Raw genomic sequence first — 22,905 nt, 5'->3', positions numbered from 1 at the left:
GATATTATCCGATATATTGTTTTAATGATAGGTGCAAAGAAAATTGCATCAAATCTTGGGAAAATTGCTAAAATAGAACAAAAAAATAAGGTTGTTGTCCCTTGGGTATAAAACCAATTTTTTCTCCTTTTTACCCTTTGTATTTCTGAAACCTAATGAAATAAATAATTTTGTTAATCAAAAAAATTATTAAAAATATAAACAATTAATAAAACATCTATATACACAAGCTGGTAATTTTCTTTTGTTCAAAAACTTGGTAAATAAGATTTTTAAAATACATTCTACTATAAATAGAATGTGTCTTCTATGAAAAATGGTATAGTAGAAAACGATTTCTAAAATAAACACAATTATCTACTTCTTTTAGAAAGCCCATTTTACTATTTACTAAATTTCAAAAAAAGAGGAATGTGCATTCTACTAATCGTAAAGGTATCCACTTTCCTTTCGAATGCATCTTCTACTTTTATAAAGTATTCTAAATTTCGGAGAATGTATTTTCTACAATGTACTCTTACGTCTACTCAAAGTAGAAAGTGTATTCAGAATTTTTATCATTCTTCTAAACTTTTAGAAGTCGCCTTCTACGGATAAGAACATCTGATTTTTTTGCGAAAATTAATGAAATTTCAGTTAAAGAAATATTCTAAAAATCTCCTAAAAATATTATAACTTCCTAAAACGTGTTATGGTCGATTTTATTTGAAAAAATTTAAAAAAAACGATTCTTCCTTCTCTTCTTCATCAATCTATGGTTTTTCCATAGTTTTTCTTTTGATTCTTCTCACAAACTCTTGTCCCTTTTTCTTTTTTTTTTTTTACGATTGCCTTTCAAATGTTTTTTTTCCTTTTTTCCATTAACTTTTTTAGAAAAATTCGAATTAACTTTTACATTGTGTTTAATTAGATTAAATATAAGGTTAGTTTTGAGATTATGAAAAAAATTATACTATTGAGACAACTTTATGTTGGTTTTATACTAAGGGGACAACAACCTTGTTTTTTGTTCTTTTTTGGCAATTTTCCCAATCTTTATAAATTTCGATTTTTTGCTTGAAAATTTAGTTCTTATCTAAATATCTATATTACTTAACATAATAATCCCCTACATTTAATGTTTATAATTTAATAAATAGGCAAACCGAATGGTTTCTAATCGAAAGTGAATTTAGCAATAGATTAAACAAACCTTCGGGATATTTAATGTAATAGACAAAGTCCGGTTTATAAATATTTTTAGAGTTACAATATTAAAGTCATATATTAGTTTTGGTTTTCAAGTTATTCAAAAGTGAATTTGGCAATGGATTAAATAAACTCTTGTTACGATTTCGTTTTAAAGAATTTCATGTGTTTATTAAGTTTGTGGTTATGTGTAATATGAGTATGAATATGAGTCCAAATTTATGTTAGAGTAGAGATTAGAAATGGTTAGATATAAGTCATTTAAGTCTATTTAAGTTCAAAACAAAACGAAGGCCCATTAAATTGATGGAAAAAACACAATACACTATCACCAAATTAACAAAATCCATTTAATTAAATCCAGTGGCACCAGAGAATTGAAAATAGTAAAATGAAGTGAGGGTCATTTCCTATTTATACTTCACTATAGATGTTTTTTTCACTATTCAAAAAGTTATGTACTACTTTTTGCTATTCTTCTGAATGCATTTTACTCTCTCTCTTTTTTTCTAGTCGTTAGTGGTCTTGATGGAAATACAACATTTAGAAATGTCCCACTTTTGTTCATTATATCTTCATTCACAGTTAAAAAAAAACAAACTATATACTGCTATTTTTGTAGGTCAGTGATTGTTTGTTTGTTGTTGAAAAAGTGAAAACTTAAATGCCCAATTGAATGAGGTTTCTTGGTTTAAAATTATACTACTAGACTAATGTCCAAAATCTTCGATTAACTTTACGTACACTTAAACTAATTGAAATGTACATAGATCAGAAAAGTATACTTTTTATTGGTTAATGAGATGAGTAAAAGTTGACAAAAAGAGATTGATGAGCAATAATACTATCCTTGAAGCTAATCTGATCGGCGTTAATTAATTATACTATTCAGATCTTGAAATAAGCAGTTTAAAAGAATTAATGGTCAACAACACCGTCTTTCTTTTATAGCAGAAAAATCCCACGAGCTTGAATTTACAACTAAAGTTTTCAACAAGAAAAATTAAAAAAGAAAAGCGACAGCTGTTAAGTAGAGAAGCAAGTACTTAAACCTCCTAATTAATTAATTAATTAACTAGTTAATTTTTGTTGCTAGCCTGTACGTATCCAGTAAGCAAATCAAAAGCAAACATAACCACGTTCTTTCTACCGGGTTAAATCCAAAACCCAAACCCAAACCCGAAACAAGAACCAATGATACGAAAAGAAAATTAACAAGATTGACCATCGGTATAGCAACGGAGTCTCTTCGCCGGAAAATCATGCCGGAAACCACCGTGAGAAGCCGCTGCTCGCCACTCTTCCACTAGCAAAGCGTCAAGCTCGACCTGATCACCGGTTCCAGTCGCAGCACCAAGCAACTCTTCGAACCCACCGACACGACCCGGAGGCTTGGCTTTCCGACGACCGGCGCCGACGGGAACATTCCGGAGAGCCCCACCGGCGGTCCAGTAACGCTGACAACCTTTGCAGAAGTGTCTTGGTTGATTAACGTTGTAGTTATTGAAGTAACAGAACTTTGTCTCCATGCTCTTGCATCTCGGACATGCTATGATCTTGTCTGGACGCTTTTCGGCCGTTAGATCTGATGATGACGATGGTGATCCAACGGCTGATTTTGTTTGTATCTCTGGCTGTTGTTGCTGCTCTTCTTTTTTAATCGTATGTGTGAGATTATTAGCGTTGAATGTTATGGTTTTGCCGAAGAGTTTAATCCCTTGGGAATTGTGGGAGGCCATTAAAACGAGAAGAGAGATAGAGAAGGAGAGTTGTGAATAAGTTTCTTGCAGTAATGAAAGAGAGGAGAGACGTTTATAGGATGAAGATTTTTTTTCTTTCACTTTCTAAAAAGATTTATGAAAACGTTATTATTATATCGTTTTCGTGGGAAAGAAGAGAAAAGCAATAGTCTTGTTAGTAGGGAGAATACATATAGTATGAAAGAATATGTTAGGCACATTTATTGCTTACTGCATTCAAAGATATGTGATACATCGATCCATATCAGCTTACAAATTGTGCGTATTCTTTTTCCTTTTTTCTTCAAAAATGTGTATACACTATTCAGTACAGTCTCCGTATATTTTATCAAAAAGGTTTCTGGAATAATGCTGTTTAACTTTTCATGACTTTTTATCAAATTTTTTAGAATAGTGACATTAAATAAGTTTCTTATAAAGCTTGGAACATGAACGTCAAACAAGCGGTATAGAAATATAAAGGCATTTCTATCTCTGCTCCATAATTTATTTTAAAAATGGAATAGAAAATAGAATATAAACAAAAGATAAAAAATCATTCCATAATCTCTTTTTGTTTTTCCATTATTCAATTTTGCAGTAAATTATGAAACGGAGTTTGAGATGCTTTGACAAGTGCAATCAGTTAGAATAATTAGAACTACGGTGACTAAGATTAGTGTTATAACTGGTTTCATTTTCTTGGATAAAAATGGGTTTTATAGATAAACTAACTCATTCAATATTGTTTCGATTTTATCCAGAAAAGTTTTTAAAAGATGTTTGTGTGCGTGCAAGGGCATTATTTTTTAATATGTATTTCTGAATTGAGATTGTGTCACCAAAAAAATAAAATATATAATTCAACATTCAAAACCTAATTATCCCTTTGTTTGCTAACTAAAACCTCACTATTCTCCATATCGATATATATCAGAGTTATTTAAAATTAGCAGAAAGAATCAATCATCCATTACTTCTTATTTTCATAGTAGTTGACTACCATTTTAAGATGATTCTATCTTTGGAAACATGAGTCGACAGCAAATTGAGTAGGATTCGACCACAGTTGTTTGATGCCAATTCTTCAATATGAAATTAAAATTCAAGTTGATGTTACATGCATTGCATGTAACCCCCTTTAAGTTTAATGAAATCGTTTTGCACAAAAAAAAAAGAAATTAAAATGCAAAATTTTATGATTATATAAGATAATTTCTTTGAAATTCAGAAATAATGAGTAACAAATCAAGAAAATACAAAACATATTAACTTGCATTTTAAGAACTATGGAAGTTCTAGACTGGCGATCCATAATCTCTAGTGCTAGAAATCAATCTTTAAATAGTTGATTTAGGAAAAAAATTCATATACCAAAAAGATTTGAATTTACAGCAAAGAAAAAACCAGTCCCACTTTGAATTATCACTAGGCCACCATACATTTGTTAAAGTTATTAATGTTTATATATATATATATCAGTCGTTAGTACGACTATTAACCTATATCTTGTATTTTTATATTTCTTTATCATCCCATTTTAGAGACGGTTTTTAGTAGTGTTAATATGATCTAATTTGAAGTATTATGGTTACATGCGATGCGAATACCTTACATTAATATTTCATTGAATCTTATAAGTGAAAAGGATTTGGAGTTGGAAAAAGTCGCCTAAGAGAAAGAGAGTAGAGTGTGTTGCGTAGAAAAGGAGAAGTGATGAAAATAGCCTAGATAGTAAATATGGAATCAGCTTTCAATTCAAAGGCACACATCATCTTGTGGCCCTCTATTTCCAGGTGTTTCTCTATTTCCAGGTGTTCCTGGTCATCCTTCCATTTTCTTCATTCGTTTTATTTATTCTTTGCTGAGAGATTTAAATTTCATCCGACGAAGATTATATTGTTGTTATTAACGTTATGAAAAGTAAAAAAAAAACTCAATAACGTTCTAAGAGCATCTCCAATATAAAACTTCATTTTTTCTTCCAAAATGGAGTAAAATTGAAAATAAAATAAAATAATTTCAACTCTATTCTATTTCCCAATCCATAATAAGGTGATGAATAAACAAAAAATAGATTACTCCATTTATGGAGTAAATTTTATTATGGAATGAGATATAGAGTTGGGTTGGAGAATTCCTTACTCCATATTTATTTTTACTTTATTTTAGAAGAAAAAATAGAGTAGGGATGGAGATGCCCTAAGGATGTGTAACGTATATTATTTCAATCGATGCAATGGTTTTGTCGTATAAATTGATGTAAATGATCTATTTTTCTCTTAAATAATGAAATTGCAGAACGACTAAATAATTTCCAAATTATTCTTTTTTGTTTTTGAAAGCAGAATTTCCAAATTATGTTAACATTAAAATGATTCATTCCCGAGGTGTATTAAGATTATGTAAGCCACAAGGGTTCATGTATGTTGGTATCAAACATCTAATTCTGATCTTAATGAGTTTAAACCAAACGGAATATATAATTTGTATTTAGATGTTTGTTTAGTTCGGTTCAATTTTAGCAACCCAAAATGGATCGATTTACATCATTAATATCCCTTCTTATCGGTAGTGAATAGTGTCAACAATTTTATTTGTCGATTAATAGAATGGTCGAGGAGATATTGCCTTGGAAAAAAGTACTTGTTTATCATAAATGAAAAGAAAATAAAAATAAAGTTGGACAAAGCACATTTTAGAAGTATTTCATTTTAATGAACATATTCACGTATGTTATAAAACGAAAAAGAAAGTGTTAAAGATGAGAGTAAGGGAAAAAGAAGAGAAGACGAAAAAGAAAAAGGATGGCACTAATCGATGTTCATGTTTCTCTTGTGTTCTCAGATTCCAACTTTTATACTATATATATGTTTTCTCACTGGAACCTTTACACTACAAGTACTTTTAAAAGAGATCGACTTTTCCGGTTACACTACAAGTACTTTAAAAAGAGATCGACTTTTCCGGTAAATATGAATTAAAGAAAATTTTAATAGACTTATTCAAAAAGGGAATATAAATGTGTGTAAAATACGTGTATTTTTTTTTGAACAACTGTAAATATACGTATATATATGAATAATTTCGTCCATTTCGCTTTTATGCTTATATATATATATATAATATACAACCCTTTAACAAAAAATAATGTAGTATTACCTTTGAGTTACATCATTATGGAGTAAAATCATTATGGAGTAAAATCTTCTCCAACCCCACTCCATTTTCAACTCCAAACATCATTATGGAGTAAAATCTTCTCCAACCCCACTCCATTTTGGAGTTAAAAATGGAGTAAGGGCATCTCCAACCCTACTCCATTTTCAACTCCAAACATCATTATGGAGTAAAATCTTCTCCAACCCCACTCCATTTTGGAGTTGAAAATGGAGTAATGGCTAGGGTTACTCCATTTATAGAGTAATCTTGCCTATTACTCCATTTTGGAGTTGAACTTTTTTTATTTATAAAATGGTCCTTTGAATCTTTAATGTTTCTATTTTTTACTTAAATAATATTTAAAATGATATAATAACATGAAAATAGTATATTCCATAAAAAATTATTTAATAATTTTAAATAAATGCATAAAATAACAGAAAAAATAAATAATTAAAATAAAAATAAAAATAACATAAAATAAGTAATTTAATAATCTGGAAAATCTGTTCCGGATCCACTAAGGTCGGTTATAATTTTACATGACATTATGACTACATGTATAATTTTACATAACATGATAATTGAAGATGAGCGTGAACTTGATGCACCAAGTGAACTTGGAAGAGAAGCTCCACCTCCAGATATCGAAATTGCAGAAGATGAAAATGTCCGATTTCAAAATTTTCTTGCTCGATTTAGGAATATCAAAAATAAAGAAGCTCATTTTTCATTACGAAATGCATTAGTTGATCATTTGTGGGAAAAATATTCTAATGCTCATTGTTGAACCTATATATATGTTGTCTTTTTTAATGATTTCTTGTACTTTTTAATAATAAATATTTAATTCAAATAATTTATATTTTAGTTATTATCGTAAACATAAAATAATTGGGGTTAATTGGTAAATTTTTATAAGTATAAGATTTTATTTGCAATTATTAATAAAATAAAAATGAAATTATTTAAGAAATATTATTTTTGGAGTAGAAAATGGAGTAATACATTGGAGTAAAACCTTACTCTATTTTGGTGTTGCACCATTTTGGAGTAAAAAATGGGGTAATACATTGGAGATGCTCTAATGGTTAGGGTTACTCCATTTATGGAGTAATCTTATCCATTACTCCATTTTGGAGTTGAACTTTTTTTATTTATAAAATTGTCCTTTGAATTTTTAATGTTTCTATTTTTTACTTAAATAATATTTAAAATGATACAATAACATGAAATTGCAGAAGATGAAAATGAGCGTGAACTTGATGCACCAATTGAACTTGGAAGAGAAGCTCCACCTCCAGATATTGAAATTCAAGAAGATGAAAATGTCCGATTTTAAAATTTTCTTGCTCGATTTAGGAATATCAAAAATAAAGACGCTCATTTTTCATTACGAAATGCATTAGTTGATCATTTGTGGGAAAAATATTCTATTGCTCATTGTTGAACCTATATATATGTTGTCTTTTTAATGATTTCTTGTACTTTTTAATAATAAATATTTAATTTAAATAATTTATATTTTAATTATTATCGTAAACATAAAATAATTGGGGTTAATTGGTAAATTTTTATAAGTATAAGATTTTATTTGCAATTATTAATAAAATAAAAATGAAATTATTTAAGAAATATTATTTTTGGAGTAGAAAATGGAGTAATACATTGGAGTAAAACCTTACTCCATTTTGGTGTTGCACCATTTTGAAGTAAAAAATAGGGTAATACATTGGAGATGCTCTAATATAACAAACGTATTCTGATTACTACAACTGCATTCATAATCCTCTCAAGGTGATTGGATTTAAGTTTATATATTATAGCCAAATCGAATTTAAAGCAATTAAGCTAAGTTAGTTTAATATGTTAATTATAGCTTTGTAATATAAAACTTAAATTATACACATATCTATATATAACTTTTTTACGGTTCTTCATTCTAGAATTGTGATTACGTGTTCGACGAATATGAAGTACGTAATAATACATTCTCTCAAAGAAATAATAATACCTATTGCATTGCATGCTATATTTCTGATACAATATGCAATATAAAAACAAAGGAGCTTTCAAGATATATATATAAACAAAGGAAGTTTAGTCCGCATTGATAAAAAAATATATATATATATATATATATATATATATGCGTGTATATGGATGGACACATATAATTAGTTGTAAGTTGTAAAGGTGGATTATCTTTTCTTAGGCCTTTTTTTCTTCTTTTTTTTTTTTTTGGGGGTTTCAATGGATTTGGTGACTAACTTTTGTTGGTTGCCCCTTTTTTAATTTTTTCCTTTCAAATCTTAATCCTTTCAGTATGTGCTTCTTTTAGGATCGGAAAATTTACTTTATAACAAAGGCTCTTTTTTTTTTAAGAAAAGCAAATCTTTTGTATGGGTTTTGTACTTTAATCATATCTTTAATAAAGTGATTTAAAATTAATTAGACGAATAAAGAACGGAAACTATTACTTTCTCTCTTTAATGACTACTAGGTGATTTTCCCGTGCTCATACACGGGTATAAATATTTGTAAAGTAAATATATTATAATAATTTATTGCTACTTACTTTTAATTTTAAATTAATTTATAATTTATATGCATCATTTATATTAATAATATTATATTTCTTTAATTATACATATGATTTTATGTAGGTTATATCTAATCAGTTTTGTTGTTTTTCAGTCGATTTAGTTATCATTTGGGTAAATTAGATTGCATATATCAATTCAACTATAATATTTTTATTCTATATATTAAAATTTTGATTAATTTTTTATTTGCATTTAGGTGGTTGTTATCTTAGATATGTAAATATATTTTATGAAGATTATGTATAACTTAAGATATATTGTGCTTAGAATGAAATAAAAAAATAAACTAAAGTGTCTCATTCCAAATTACATAAATTAATATAACGAAACGATAATATTCTGAAGTCTCATACATATATACAAATTTTACAAAAAAACTAAATTGTAACAGTTGGTTAATATTTATTTTCATTTTTAATATGTTTTGAGTTGAGTTACATATATTCTTTCAAATTCAAAATGAAGTATAATTATTTTTAATTATAATTAAGTCAAATGTGCATGTATTTTCATGATATTTATCAAATTATATGTTGATGTTTTTTGAAAAAAATATTAGAAAATAAAACGATGATCAATATGAAGTTACATGCGTAAGTAGCTGATACATTTTTAAAAGCTCGTGTACACATATCAATATTTACAATAATTAAAATATTTTAAAAATTCTAAATAACTTTATGCCTTTGATTTATTGAATAGAAACTAAAATTTATTTTAAATAATCTTAAAAATGAGAATTCAGATTTGCTTTGGTATTTTGATTATGGTTATATTAAGTTCCACAAACATAAAAAAATAAAATTTAAAAGCATATTTAATATTAAGAAAAAGTAACTTTAATAATGATAAAATATAATATATCTACCTCATTAAACTATTTTGTAACTGTTTGATCAAAAGATGTTTATTTTAAAATTTCATTTTTAGTTCTTTTTATATCTCTTAAAATAAGCAGTAAAAATATTATGATTGTATTTAAAAATAATATTATATAAGTAAAATATAATTTATCGATATTTTTTTGATGTAATTGAAAGATATTATAGTCAACTAAATTTATGAAACTCTTAAAAATAAGCAGTAAAAAATTGTGATTGTATTTAAAAATAATATTATATAAGTAAAATATAATTTATTGATTTTTTTTGCTGTAATTGAAAGACATTATAGTCAACTAAATTTATGAAAAATAAATAAAACATTTCAATATTAATAATTATAAAAATATTTTTAGACAATTAAACATATATCAGTTTATGTTACTTAATTATTTTATGTAATCGTCTAAGAAAATATATGGGTATATAAATTTTTTTTTATTACTTTGATTTTTTTGTATTGTGTAAATTATATTTTAAAAGAAATAATATTTTTGTTTCTAATATCAAGATTATATGTGTAAGTTGTATTTAATGAAACCACATTATGTAGAGATTTATAATTTTCATCTAAGAAAATATAGATATGAAGAAAGTATTTTATTAGTTGAAAATTATATTTTATGTTTTTTAAAAATATTTTTTAAATGTAATATAAATATTTTGTGAACTTTCCTTCTTTTTAATAAATCAGATTATATATACATATATTTTTGTTTTCAATTCTTTTTTTTAACTTTATAAAAAAATTTCCTTTTTATTATATGTGTATATTTTTTGGAAATTTTTTAAAAGAAAACTAAATAAAATAATAAATAATAGTATTTTAAATGTAAGTTAATTCATTAAGGATATCAGTGTAATTAACCACCGTGAGAGTTAACGTGAGAGCGACACATAGAAAACTGACTTCTCAAATAATATTATAGAGATTATAGATATGACTTGTACTTTATTGAGCTTTTACAGAATAAAATGACAAATTATCCATTTGTATCTCAACTTGTGGGATATATGCTCATATATATTGAATCGAGCTGTATTTTAAAATGAACTAGATCTTGATCCGCATGCGGGTGATTATTTTCATTTTTATACATATAAATATTTGATTTACGTGATTACTGGTATATAATTTTAATGTTTATCGTATAACTAATAGTTTAATATAATATTTTCAAACACAATAATTTTATAGTTTACATGCAGTAATTTAATTTATCATTTCAAATTATTAGTGATATCTTTCTTATTGAAACATAAGCATTAACTAAAACTTTACATTATGTGATATTTACGACAAATTTTTTTCAATTTAATATTAACTTAGATATTAATTTCCTTACGATTATACTTGTATTTTAAGTTTAGGTCATACATTAATCGAATTATTTGTATGAATTAAAATTTTTGACTGAATAACTTGTATTAAGTGTAACTTATAAAAAATCTGATTCCTTTAAATTATTAAACTGAAAATTGTAATGCAATGTGTTTGTTTTTGTCTTTTTAAACCTGAATTTTCTCTTTATCATTTATGTTTTTTTAGGTTTCTTATGTAGTCTATTGGTGATTTAGATTTTTCTATCCAAAATTCTTAGATTATTTACAATGAATCTCTCAATGTAAACTTTTATTTGCAATTCTTCATCTATCATACATCGTGTTATATAATTAACACTTAAACATACAACTACATTTGATAAAAACCACACTGAAAACAGAAATATTTACATGTAATATATTTTCAATAATTCCTCTGTTATTTATGTTGATGACATAAATTCGTACAATAGCGATTGCACATTCAAAATTGCACAAGATAAAATGAACAAACACAATTACATTTATGAATAATATATGAATATGATCTATACAAAACAAGCTTGATTATCTTTCTTATAAAATTTTTTTTCGGGAATAATGTTTTTTTTTGTATTTACTTAACAGGGTTCCTTAACAAAAAGTGAACTAATTCAAAATATCAAATATCCGTAACAAGTTTGGAGTTTCATCGCATGGTCAATATTCAGACATGAAAATTGCATTAAGAAGGTTCAGAAGAACTTTCTTCTTCGGATTTTAATTCTATGTATTGTAATATTATCTTTTATCTTAAAATTGTATTTGTTTATATATTTATTATTTTATGTATAATATTACATTTTATATAAACAAAATAGTTGTAAAAAAAAATCAAATGTCCGTAATAATTAGTTCCTATTGCAATTCATTTTGAGAAAAAGACTAGGATAGCACCAAACCAAGTTTTTGTTCCCAAAGTAGCACTCAGGGCTCAAAGTCACAAAAATAGGTTTCATTAAAGAGGTAAATATACACTTATACCCCTTGGGTTAATTAGTCAAAACCTTAGGGTTTAGAGTTAAGGGGGTGGGGTTTTGGAATTAGGGTTTAAAATTTTATAAAAAATAAATACTAAAATAAAAAATAAAAATTTATAAAACAGTTTCAAAAATTATTTTTAAACTATAAAAAGAAAATTTGAAAAAAAAATAAAAAAAATTCAAATTGTTTTTTTTTTAAAAAATTATAAAAATTTCGAATCTGAAAACATATAATCTGAAACTATAAAAAAAAATTTTATTTTTTTTTATTTTTTTTATTTTTTTATTTATTTTTGTTTGTTTATTTAATTTAAACCAAGGATAGTAGGGACATTTTATCCTTTAATGAATGTCATTTTTGTGACTTTCTCCTTCTAGTGCTCTTTTTGAGACATAAACTTCAAAAGGTGCTATTATTGACAATTGCCCCTTCATTTTTCTGGTGATAAATTTCAATTATAATGGTGAGAGTTTCTCTGTAGAAAAAAAAATCATTTTAGATGAGATTAGTTAGAAAAGAACAGACATATGATTAAAAAATTATAGGCTATTTCGTTAAATTATTCCTTTTATATGTTCTGTTGACAAAAATGATAATATTCTTTTAAAGACCTTATAATGTGTTGCTTTGTCATAGGACTTTCCACCTAAAACCTAATGTAAGATACTAATTTCTTAATCAATCATCAAGCAGAAAGGTGTGTAGACACCATCATGTTGTATATATATTTCTATCATCTAGTTGAGATTATATTTCTGTCACCCATACTTGTATAGTCCAAGAAGCAACACCAGATGAATGCATAATATTGTTTCCGAAAAAGTTCATTTTCGCGTCACATGTCTATAAGCCACAATCAAATTTATAAGATTTAATACTCGATGTTAACTAAATGTGAGACAGACATTTAAGATAATGTAGATAACATGTTTAACTAGAAAGAAAATAGTACTGTACACATAAGGAGATAATCTCTGTTATGTAATCTTTTGATCCGAGCGGCAGGGGAGTGAGCTGGAATTGTCGTACTCGATGCACTAGCTTTACATGAGCGTTGAACGTTGAACGTTGAACACCGTTCTCAGTGTCTTGATCTTGTCTATAGATTATAAGAAGAGTGACTTCATGGCCTAAATGCTTTCGAAAACGTTGTCTTCTTTGAAGCCTCTCTACTTGCCAACTCAAATTTTGATTTTTCTTTTGAAGTTTTCTTAGCAAAACCATTTATTAATCTCTTAGAAATATATATACACTACACTATTTTCTCTTTCTGCCTTTTTGATTGCGGTTGCTTACGGAATCAATAGCACAGCTGACACAAACCTGAGGTTCTTTGGTACAGTCAATGATTTTAAACCTGACCTGACACTGAACCGGACGATTTACCGGATTACTAAGTTACTGGATCGACCGCGGGTGAACTGCAGGTTAATAAATAAATTAATTTTATTATATAATAATATATCAGCTATGTAAAATAAAAATATAGAAACTAAAGTTTAAATTTTCTAAATGTTTTTTAAAACATAAAATAATAATTTGGATATGTATATATTTTATGTTTAAAAACTTCTAAAAAATACTTAACTTTAATTTTTATATTTTTATTTTCATTTGACATACAAAATATCAAAAAGTAGTTTAGACTATTTAAAATTTTCTCCAACAAAGTAAAATTTACAACATCTAAAAAATCAAGACATAAAATTTATAAATATTTAAATGTCTAATTGAATAATAAATTAAATTTCAAATACAAAATAAACCAAAAGTAAAAGATCATTGTAATAAAATGTCAATAACGGAAATAAACTAACACCAAATCACATCAACTAATTTTAGTTATCTCTACCATCGTTCACTTCATTTTCTTCAGGTAGCATAGTGAACCTGAAATCTTCATCAAAATCTAAAAATCACAAATATAAAACTGAAAAAGAAAAACCTAACTTTTTTTGTGAGCACCTAACTTCTTAATTGTAAACTTAGAATATAAAATATAATCTAAAAACTTAATCAAAAAATTTAAAAAAATGAAGTAAAAGTTATTTATTGGTTCGACCGGTGGTTCAACTGGTATCGGATTCCGGGTTTTACTGGATTTTTACGGGTTTTTGCGGATTTTTAAATATTGGATTTTCCATAAAATCCAAACCGGATTTTTTCTGGGTCACCGGGTTTACCGGTTCAACCGCGGATCCGGGTCGGGTTTCAAAACACTGGGTATAGTATAAAGCAATGTTTTTAAACCCGACCCTGACACTGAACCGAACGACTTACCGGGTTGCTGGGTTACTGGGTCGACCGCGGGTTAATAAATAAATAAATTTTATTATATAATAATATATCAGCTATGTAAAATAAAAATATAGAAACTAAAGTTTAAAATTTCTAAATGTTTTTTAAAACATATAATAATAGTTTGGATATGTATATATTTTTTGTTTAAAAACTTTTAGAAAATACTTAACTTTAATTTTTATATTTTTATTTCATTTGACATACAAAATATCAAAAAGTAGTTTAGACTATTTAAAAATTTCTCCAACAAAGTAAGATTTACGACATCTAAAAAATCAAGACATAAAATTTATTAATATTTAAATGTCTAATTAAATAATAAATTAAACTTCAAATACAAAATAAACCAAAAGTAAAAGATCATTGTAATAAAATGTCAATAACGGAGATAAACTAACACCAAATCACATCAACTAATTTTATATATCTCTACCATAGTTCAATACATAAACGAGGGTTAAGATGCAAATCAATGTGCAGCTGGGTGAGGGTGAAGATGCAAATCGATGAAGCAGATGCATCTACTTCACTCCAAAATGATAAATGACAAAAATAATCTTTTAAAATCAAATATATTTTTTTTCAAACCAAGAATCTTATTTTTTTTGCATATAAATTTTTCGTCAAAACCAAGAAACGCACTTTCCTGCTTTAACAACAAAAAATGTATTTTCCCGCCAAATCGTAAAAACGCATTTTCCCGCTTTAATCGCGAAAAACATATTTTTCGTCAAAACTGCAAAACGTATTTTCCCGCCAAAACTGCAAAAATACATTTTTTTGCCAAAACCGCAAAAAAAAAAATTCCCGCGAAAACGCAAAACACACTTTTTCGTCAAAAACACATTTTTCATCAAAACCGCAAAAAGTATTTCCCGTTAAAACGCAAAAAAAATGTATTTTCTGCCAAAACCATGAAAAAATATTTTCCCGCCAAAATCGCAAAAACGCATTTTTCGTCAAAAACACTTTTTCTGCCAAAACCGCAAAAAATATTTTCCACCAAAACTGCAAAAATGCAGCTTTCGGCCAAACCCGTAATACGCAATTTTTCGCCAAAACATGTCAAAACCGCAAAAAATGCACTTTTCGGCCAAAACAGCAAAACGCAAATTTCCATCAAAAACCACAGAAACACAGTTTTCCGCCAAAACCGTAAAAACACAGTTTTCTTGCAAAATTGTAATAACACATTTTTCGTAAAACCATAAAAAGTTATTTTTCATCAAAACTACAAAAACACAATTTTCCACCAAAACCGTAAAACTCTATTTTCTGCTAAAACGAAAAACAAATATATTTTAGTCATTTTATTAACAAGTCCACCTGGATTTAGATGCAATTTAAAAATATAAAAAACAAACAAATATAGTTGTATTGAGATAATTTGTTTGGATGCTTAGATGAAATACAGAAACAAACAACGTCAAGATGGAGCATCTGAATAAAGCATTTAGATGGACCATCTGGATGCATCTTTAGATGTACAAACGAACAGCCTAAGAGGATTAAAGGACATAACTTACGGAGTTTTCGATTTGTGAAAACGAAGATGATCGTCGTGTTTATGGTAGTAGCCTAGTAGGGTCATCGTTGTGACACCACGTGTCTCTAGTTGAATTGATGTTTATAATATGGATCGAAAGATATCAAGAATGTCGTTAAAGATGATATAACACATCAAGCATCGAGCATACTTTTTCCAGTAAGAGAATCGATTACACTGACTGATGTTCGGATTTGATGCTATAAGGGGTATAATAGAAAATTATATGACTGATGTTTTGGTTGGTAATTTATGAATTGTATCAGGGGTATAATAGAAATTATATCATTTTGATTGATCCATCTCTATTCAGATGGTTCAATTTGGATCAGCCACCTGATTTTCAAAATTAAGCCTAAATTTTTGAAAATTGTCTGGATGATCCATTTAGATGAGTTGCACTTTTAGTGCCTAAACCAAAAAACTCTCATTTCCATCCAAATGGATTATCTGGTTGGAAAAACGAACAGACCCTAAGGCTCCTCATAGCACCTAAACTTGTTGAAAAAAGCGTACGTTTTCAAGCCTAATCATTGTGATTTGTGATTGATATGCTTACTGCTCCGTATACTTTATGTATATTTCTTTCTTGAACCATTTTTTATTTCTTGAAGATACAATCAAAACGTATAATGTATACGCTATACAATACAAATTTACGTATCATCTACAGAAACCACACATTAGTTATGGTACAATAAAAATGCTTGCAGAAAGTAAATTACAAATGTGGATTGGAATCTTTGATGAAAAGGGTATTTACGTATCACTCCATGTATCACTTTCATCTCCATCGTCGCTAGCTACATCCAGAAAAGGAAAATAGAAAGAGAGAAAGTGAGTGAATGATAGATAAATCACGTGTTGGAATTAGAACAAAATAAATAAGATTCTGAACCAAAGATTCGACATATGTTGATATATAAAGGATAAAAACCTGGCGTATTGGGTTTGCTTTCTTCAAAATCACGCTGATCTTAGTGTTTATCATAGCGTCAGTTGTTGCAGCGGCTGCAGATAACGTCGGTGTGGTAACCACATGTCTCAGATTAAATTGATGGTTACAATATATAAGAAATCAAGTATGTACACAAAGATTGATAAAATGTATCAAGAAGTGGAACATAACTTTTTCACAAAAAGAATCCACTGCACTCACTTGTGTTCTGATTTGTTGCAAGTCTACAGCTCCAGTCTCTTTTTCGTTGGCATTTTGTTTGTGCTCACTTGTTGAAAATAATCTTGAAGTTAGCTTGATTTCCAAGCTAACCTAATTCTAATTGAAATAGGAAACACATATTATCAAGGAGTTATCTAGATAAGCTTTGTTTAATGTGTTTAGGAAATAAATAGATCTATATAAGGAGATGTCAACTTGTAACGTAACTTATGAGTTTGGGAGATCTTGTGTGAGAGCTTAAGTTTTGAGGAATTTTCTTAAGATAATAAGAGTGATTCTTATTGATCTTTTGAGTTCATATTCTTGTGATTAAAACAATAATTGGTATCAGAGCAAAAACTATAAATCGAGGGAGAATGGGAGACATTACAACTGTTTCCCCGAAGGTCAAAGAAGGAGGAACATCATCAATAAATGGTCCTATGTTGAACTCAGCAAACTATACAGTGTGGGCAATTAGGATGAAAATTCTTCTTCGTGTACACAAAGTCTGGGACATCACGGAAACAGAGTCGACCGATGGGGAAAAAAACTACATGGCTATCTCCCTTATCTTTCAATCTATTCCGGAAGCCCTTATCCTGCAAGTAGGTGAACTTGAGACTGCAAAACAGGTATGGGATGCCATTAAGGCTCGTCATGCCCTTGGAGCAGACAGAGTACGAGAGGCTCGTCTACAAACTCTGATGGCTGAATTTGATCGCTTGAAGATGAAAGACACCGACACGATCAATGACTTTGTCGGCAAGCTATCGGAATTATCATCAAAATCAGCTGCCTTGGGTGAAAATATTGAAGAAACTAACATGGTTAAAAAATTTCTCAAAAGTCTGCCCCGGAAGAAGTATATACATATAGTGGCTTCACTCGAGCAATTCTTGGATCTCAAGACTACTAGTTTCGAAGACATTATAGATCGACTCAAAACCTATGAAGAAAGAGTACGAGAAGAGGAAGAGGACGGGCAAGACGCGCAGAGTAAACTCATGTACGCAAATATGGATGCTCAACCAAATCGTGATGAAAACAGAGATTATAGAAACAAAGGCCGAGGTGGACGTTTCTATGGTATAGGAAGAGGACGTGGAAGGACATATCGATACTTTGACATGTACAAGATTACATGCTTTAGATGTGATAAATTGGGACACTTTGCTTCAACCTGCTCGGACACTTTGCTTTAACCAAAGCACTAGAATCAAGTTCAAGGAGATGAGGGAGCTTGTTGGAGTTCAAGATGTGAAGAACTTTGATTTCAAGATTAAGAGGGAGAACGTTGAAGATAATCTTGAAGTGAGCTTGACTACCAAGCTAACCTAATTCTAATTGAAATAGGAAATACATATTATCTAGGAGTTATCTAGATAAGCTTTGTTTAATGTGTTTAGGAAATAAATAAATCTATATAAGGAGATGTCAACTTGTGACATAACTTACGAGTTTGAGAGATTTTGTGTGTGAGTTTAAGTTTTGAGGAAATTTCTTATAAGCTAATAAGAGTGATTCTTATTGATCTTTTGAGTTCATATTCTTGTGATTAGAACAATAAACAAAAAGAATCCACTGCACTCACTTGTGTTCTGATTTGTTTCAAGTCTACAGCTCCAGTCTCTTTTTCGTTGGCATTTTGTCTGTGCTCACTGACATCATTCTTCACATGGACCTATGAGAACATATGCTTGTTAATATTTCGTAATATGAAATATATATCGAAAACAATTGCTGGAATATGGAAATGACCCACACAGTCGTATACTAAAGTGGGACGAAAAGAGTAGAATACTTCTGTGTACCCTAATTTCTGGCTTAGGAGCACAGATGTCACAGTCTTAGGCTCTTCTTTGTTGATTATAGACAATGAAATATGCTTCTTAGTTGATAAAAAAAATGCTTCTTAAAAGAGAACCTGAGAGTCTTGTAGTTGTAGGGACTGCGTTCTTGTGTTGTCAGATGCTTTTTAGGCTGTCTTAGAAACAATTCATTGCACAGGTGGACATTGCCGTGGTAAAGGCTCAACAGGATTCTGGAGGTATAAAAGGTTTACGGCCACACAACCACACTCTGCTTCAACCTCTAGAGAAGAAGGTTCACCATTGCTATCGACATGCCTGGTTAGTCATGGACTTGCAGAGGAGACAAAAATTGTTTAACACAACATCATATAGACTTTTAAATAATCAAAGAATTGTGATTATATGAACTTTTACAATATACCAATGTTTATGAAAAACAAATTTGTTTACTCGGACAGTAAAGTAACATTATAAATGTATGATTCGGACAATCTTAATATTACCGAGCTCGGTTCTTAATTTTCAAAATCTAAGAATTAGTTTGTAGTTACATAAAAGATAAAACTAGTGGAACTAAGTTAGAGACAAATTATTGTTTACTCGGTGAGGCATAACTCTATTCTCAAGTTAATCAATTCGTTCACCCTATTTGCCAATCCAAATTTGCGAGAAGAGAGTATCTGCAACATGATCTTTTGTACACACTTGCTCTGATTATAAATTTTGCTATTATTGTTCATTTTATTTAATTACATTGTTATTGTTACTGAACATGAAACAAAACACTCACACTATTCACAAACAAGTCTCTTAACACTTATCATCATGGGCAATTTAACTCCTAACTCGTCTTCATATTTGGTCCACAGCCTCTCCACCAATGCGTCTCGAGAAGAGATCACTGTCTTAACCAAGCAACCTGTTTCCTTGGAGACAAGATCAAACCTTTCCGAGAGTTCCATCACTGATTTCTTCAATACCTCCACCAATACATTAGTGTCCGACCCTTCTTGGACCGCTGTGTGAAGCTTCTTTACACCTAATTCAACTGCCTCTAAATCTTTAATAACCGTGAACCTGTCTGATAAGAATGCGTTTTTGATCTCCGGGTTAACCATGTTCTGCAGTTCCATGAAACCTTGGGCCCATGGAACCTCCTCCATCTCCTTTGGAATGGTTAGATACAAGAGATTGTTCGAAGAACCAGAAAACACTGCAGCAAACACGGTGGTTATGTACAAAGTCTTGACCTTGACACCGTATAGAGCTCGTAGGAGGACTTTTCCTTTTCCAGATAGTTTCTTCTTGGAGAGACTATGGTGGTGATGTTTCAACGATTCAACAAGACTACTCAAAATCGCGCCGCAGTTTTCGATCCTCGGGTTCTTGGAAGCCATGTGCTGCCTCCAACTCTCAAGATGCAACAAAGAAATTTCCTCAGAACAACTGCTAGTCTCCAGCTTACTAAAAGTAAACTTGAGTAACATGTTTCCGTGGTTGACACGGTCGAGCTCTGAGGTGAAGGAGTTGCAGAGTTCAAGCAGCTTCGAGCTAATGTCAGAGTAGATATAAATAAAGTTTTCTTCCAAGTCCGAGACATGAAGCTCTAGATCGGTCACGAGTGTCCTGATACTCTTGTGTGTTTCACAAAGAGATGCCATTGCTTCCTTCATCCAAGAAACAGTGAGAATAGCATTCCCATCGTCCTTTGGTATAAGTTCTCTAATCGATAACATCAAGCTTGTCTCGAAACTGTTCAACAGTGAGAGAAGATTTGGGGATATGCGTGCATTGTTGGTCTTGGGAAATAGATTCTTGAATGGGTTTCCACAGCGGAAGAACACTCTTGGTGGATGATCTTTTATACGGTGGCTCATATTAACTGTTACACACACAAAGAAAAAAAAGTTACATATCAGAAAATAAGAAAGAAAATCCAAACTATTGTTTTATTTTTTTTGGAACTAAAATGATTTTATCCAGACATCATTGTTGTGAATCTAAATTATTACTCACCTGGAGAGAGAGATTCTTGGGAAGTGTTAGCGCTTACTTCAATGTTGGCCTCAAAAGAAAATGAGAGGGAAGGAAGAAAGAATAAATTACAGTTTAATTAGTAAACCGTTTAGGAGAGAAAGTGTATATATAGGAGGAGAGATGGGGTGTGTGTTCCAGGAAACACAAGTGTTGAAACACGCGTTCTTATAAGAGAGGAATCAAACAATTCTTGCCGTGTTCTGCAGATCAACGCAACACGGGAAGCAAAGTTACTCTCACGTTGGTTTTGCCTTTGCTAGTTGTAAAAGCAGTGCGGTTAGTTTCAGCTACGCGGCAGCGACGAAGCATATAGCGTGATAAACACGCGTGTGGTTGTAGTGACTAGTTTAATACAGATCGATTTTGCTGACTCTGGTGTCGCCACTTGTTAGTTGACTTCTGTGCGCGAAAATAAATAAGAAAGTGCAGCGGAATTTTCTCAATCCAACGGCTGGAAAGTTCTGGTTCCTTCACAAAACAATGGGTTAATCTCGGGGTGTATTTCAAATTATAAAAAACTAGGTGTTTTACCTGCATCATATGCGGGGATAAATTTTTTTAAAATTAAAATATATTTAAAATGAAATTTATTAATATTATATATTTTACTATTTTGACTGATATTTAATATAAAATTGATTATTTAAGTATAAAATTAAGAAAAAAAGTTTTCTGTTTATTTTAAATAATATTTAATAATATAATATATTTAGAATTCAAATCTTAGATAAAAAAAATTATCTATTTATTTTAGTTGAATGTATTAAATCAACTTGTATAAAATTACTAAAAAAATCATATAAAATTGTATAGTTATTAAAAGTTAAATCTATACAATATTTATAAAATTTGTAAATATCTAAAAGAAACTGATGAAATTAAGATTAACAATTTATTAATTTTTTAAAAAGATGTAGAAAATTTAAAAATATTAGTAATAAAAATTATATAATTATAAAAGTAAAACTAAATAATATTTCGAAATTTATAATGCATATTTCAATATATTTATTTTAGTGATAATTTATGAGTTACTACCATATTTTAAGAAGTTTACCAAAAATATAAATTAATATTAAATATAATGTGTCAGGTATTGTTATATTCTATAAAGTTTACCAAAAATATATATGAGTAATAAATGTGATTGTCCATGTCATATTAACTATAAGTCATGTCATATTAACTATAAGCCATGTCATCAATCTTGTTAGTCATGTCATCATTTTTTTTATAAAAATGATAGTAGAGAGGATACGTGGCAAAATCACTTCGAAAATATAGTTTAGGAGATTGATTTAACTGGAATTTTAATGTTATAATTTTGTTATATTATTTAATATTTTAACTTTTTAGTCAACTGATATGTAGCTATTTGTTTAGGGCCGGGCAAAAAATCCAAGTCCAAAGAACCAAACGGAATCCGAACCGAAGAAGTAGTATCGAATCTGAACCAAAATTGATTAAATATTCGAACGTGTTCAAAATTTTGGTATCTAAAGAACCGGAACCGAATCCGACTCTACCGAAGTATTCGGGATATCCGAAATTGATTTCTATACTCCCTTATATAAATATATTTTAGATTTAATGTCTATTAAAAACATCAAAATATATAAGATATTTTTAAATTGTCCAAAATACTTGAAAATATATACAAAAAATCAAAAGTAAATGTCTAAAATAGTTGAAATATATCCAAAACACCGAAAATATTTGAAATATCTATTGATTATCTATCCAAATATTCAAACCAAATAAAATTATATGTTAAGTTTAGGTATTTTGTCATATATTTTTCAAATTTGCATGTAATGTATTATTTCATTTATAGATTTTGAGAAATTTAAAGTATATAGTGAATTTTAAAATTTTTAAAATAATTTTAATGGGTTATTCGAACCCGTAAATATCCGCACCAAAACCAAATCGAAATTTAGAAATATCTGAATGGAGTTGAAATCTTTGACCCCGAAAACTTAAAATCCGAATAGACCCGAACCGAACCCGAATAGATTCCCGAACGCCCACCTCTATATTTGTCGATGGAAACAACATGTAAACTCTTGAAACATTGTGTAATAATTCCATTTCCTTGGCACATGCATATCATCTAAACATTTCGT

General features: G+C 29.0%; 2 protein-coding genes across 2 annotated transcripts; both read right to left on the bottom strand.

The window, feature by feature from the left end:
• Window positions 1-2,110: 2,110 nt before the first annotated feature.
• LOC106364698 (dof zinc finger protein DOF1.5) lies at window positions 2,111-3,119 on the bottom strand. The gene has a single exon (XM_013804222.3). The coding sequence runs from the start codon at window positions 2,925-2,927 to the stop codon at window positions 2,400-2,402; it is 528 nt and encodes a 175-aa protein (XP_013659676.1). The 5' UTR covers window positions 2,928-3,119; the 3' UTR covers window positions 2,111-2,399.
• A 16,334-nt stretch (window positions 3,120-19,453) lies between these two features.
• On the bottom strand, window positions 19,454-20,931 carry LOC106367411 (protein BPS1, chloroplastic-like). Its single transcript, XM_013807175.3, has 2 exons — window positions 20,759-20,931; window positions 19,454-20,624 (listed from the first exon to the last, which is right to left on the bottom strand). Exon 2 carries the CDS (start codon window positions 20,617-20,619, stop codon window positions 19,534-19,536), a length of 1,086 nt encoding a protein of 361 aa, XP_013662629.1. The 5' UTR covers window positions 20,620-20,624; window positions 20,759-20,931; the 3' UTR covers window positions 19,454-19,533.
• Between the last annotated feature and the right edge of the window lie 1,974 nt (window positions 20,932-22,905).

The sequence above is a fragment of the Brassica napus genome, chromosome A9 (genome assembly GCF_020379485.1).
Source record: "Brassica napus cultivar Da-Ae chromosome A9, Da-Ae, whole genome shotgun sequence".
Classification (NCBI taxonomy): Eukaryota; Viridiplantae; Streptophyta; class Magnoliopsida; order Brassicales; family Brassicaceae; genus Brassica; species Brassica napus.
The sequence above is the reverse complement of the archived record's forward strand: the minus strand, read 5'-3'. Positions and strand labels throughout refer to the sequence as shown.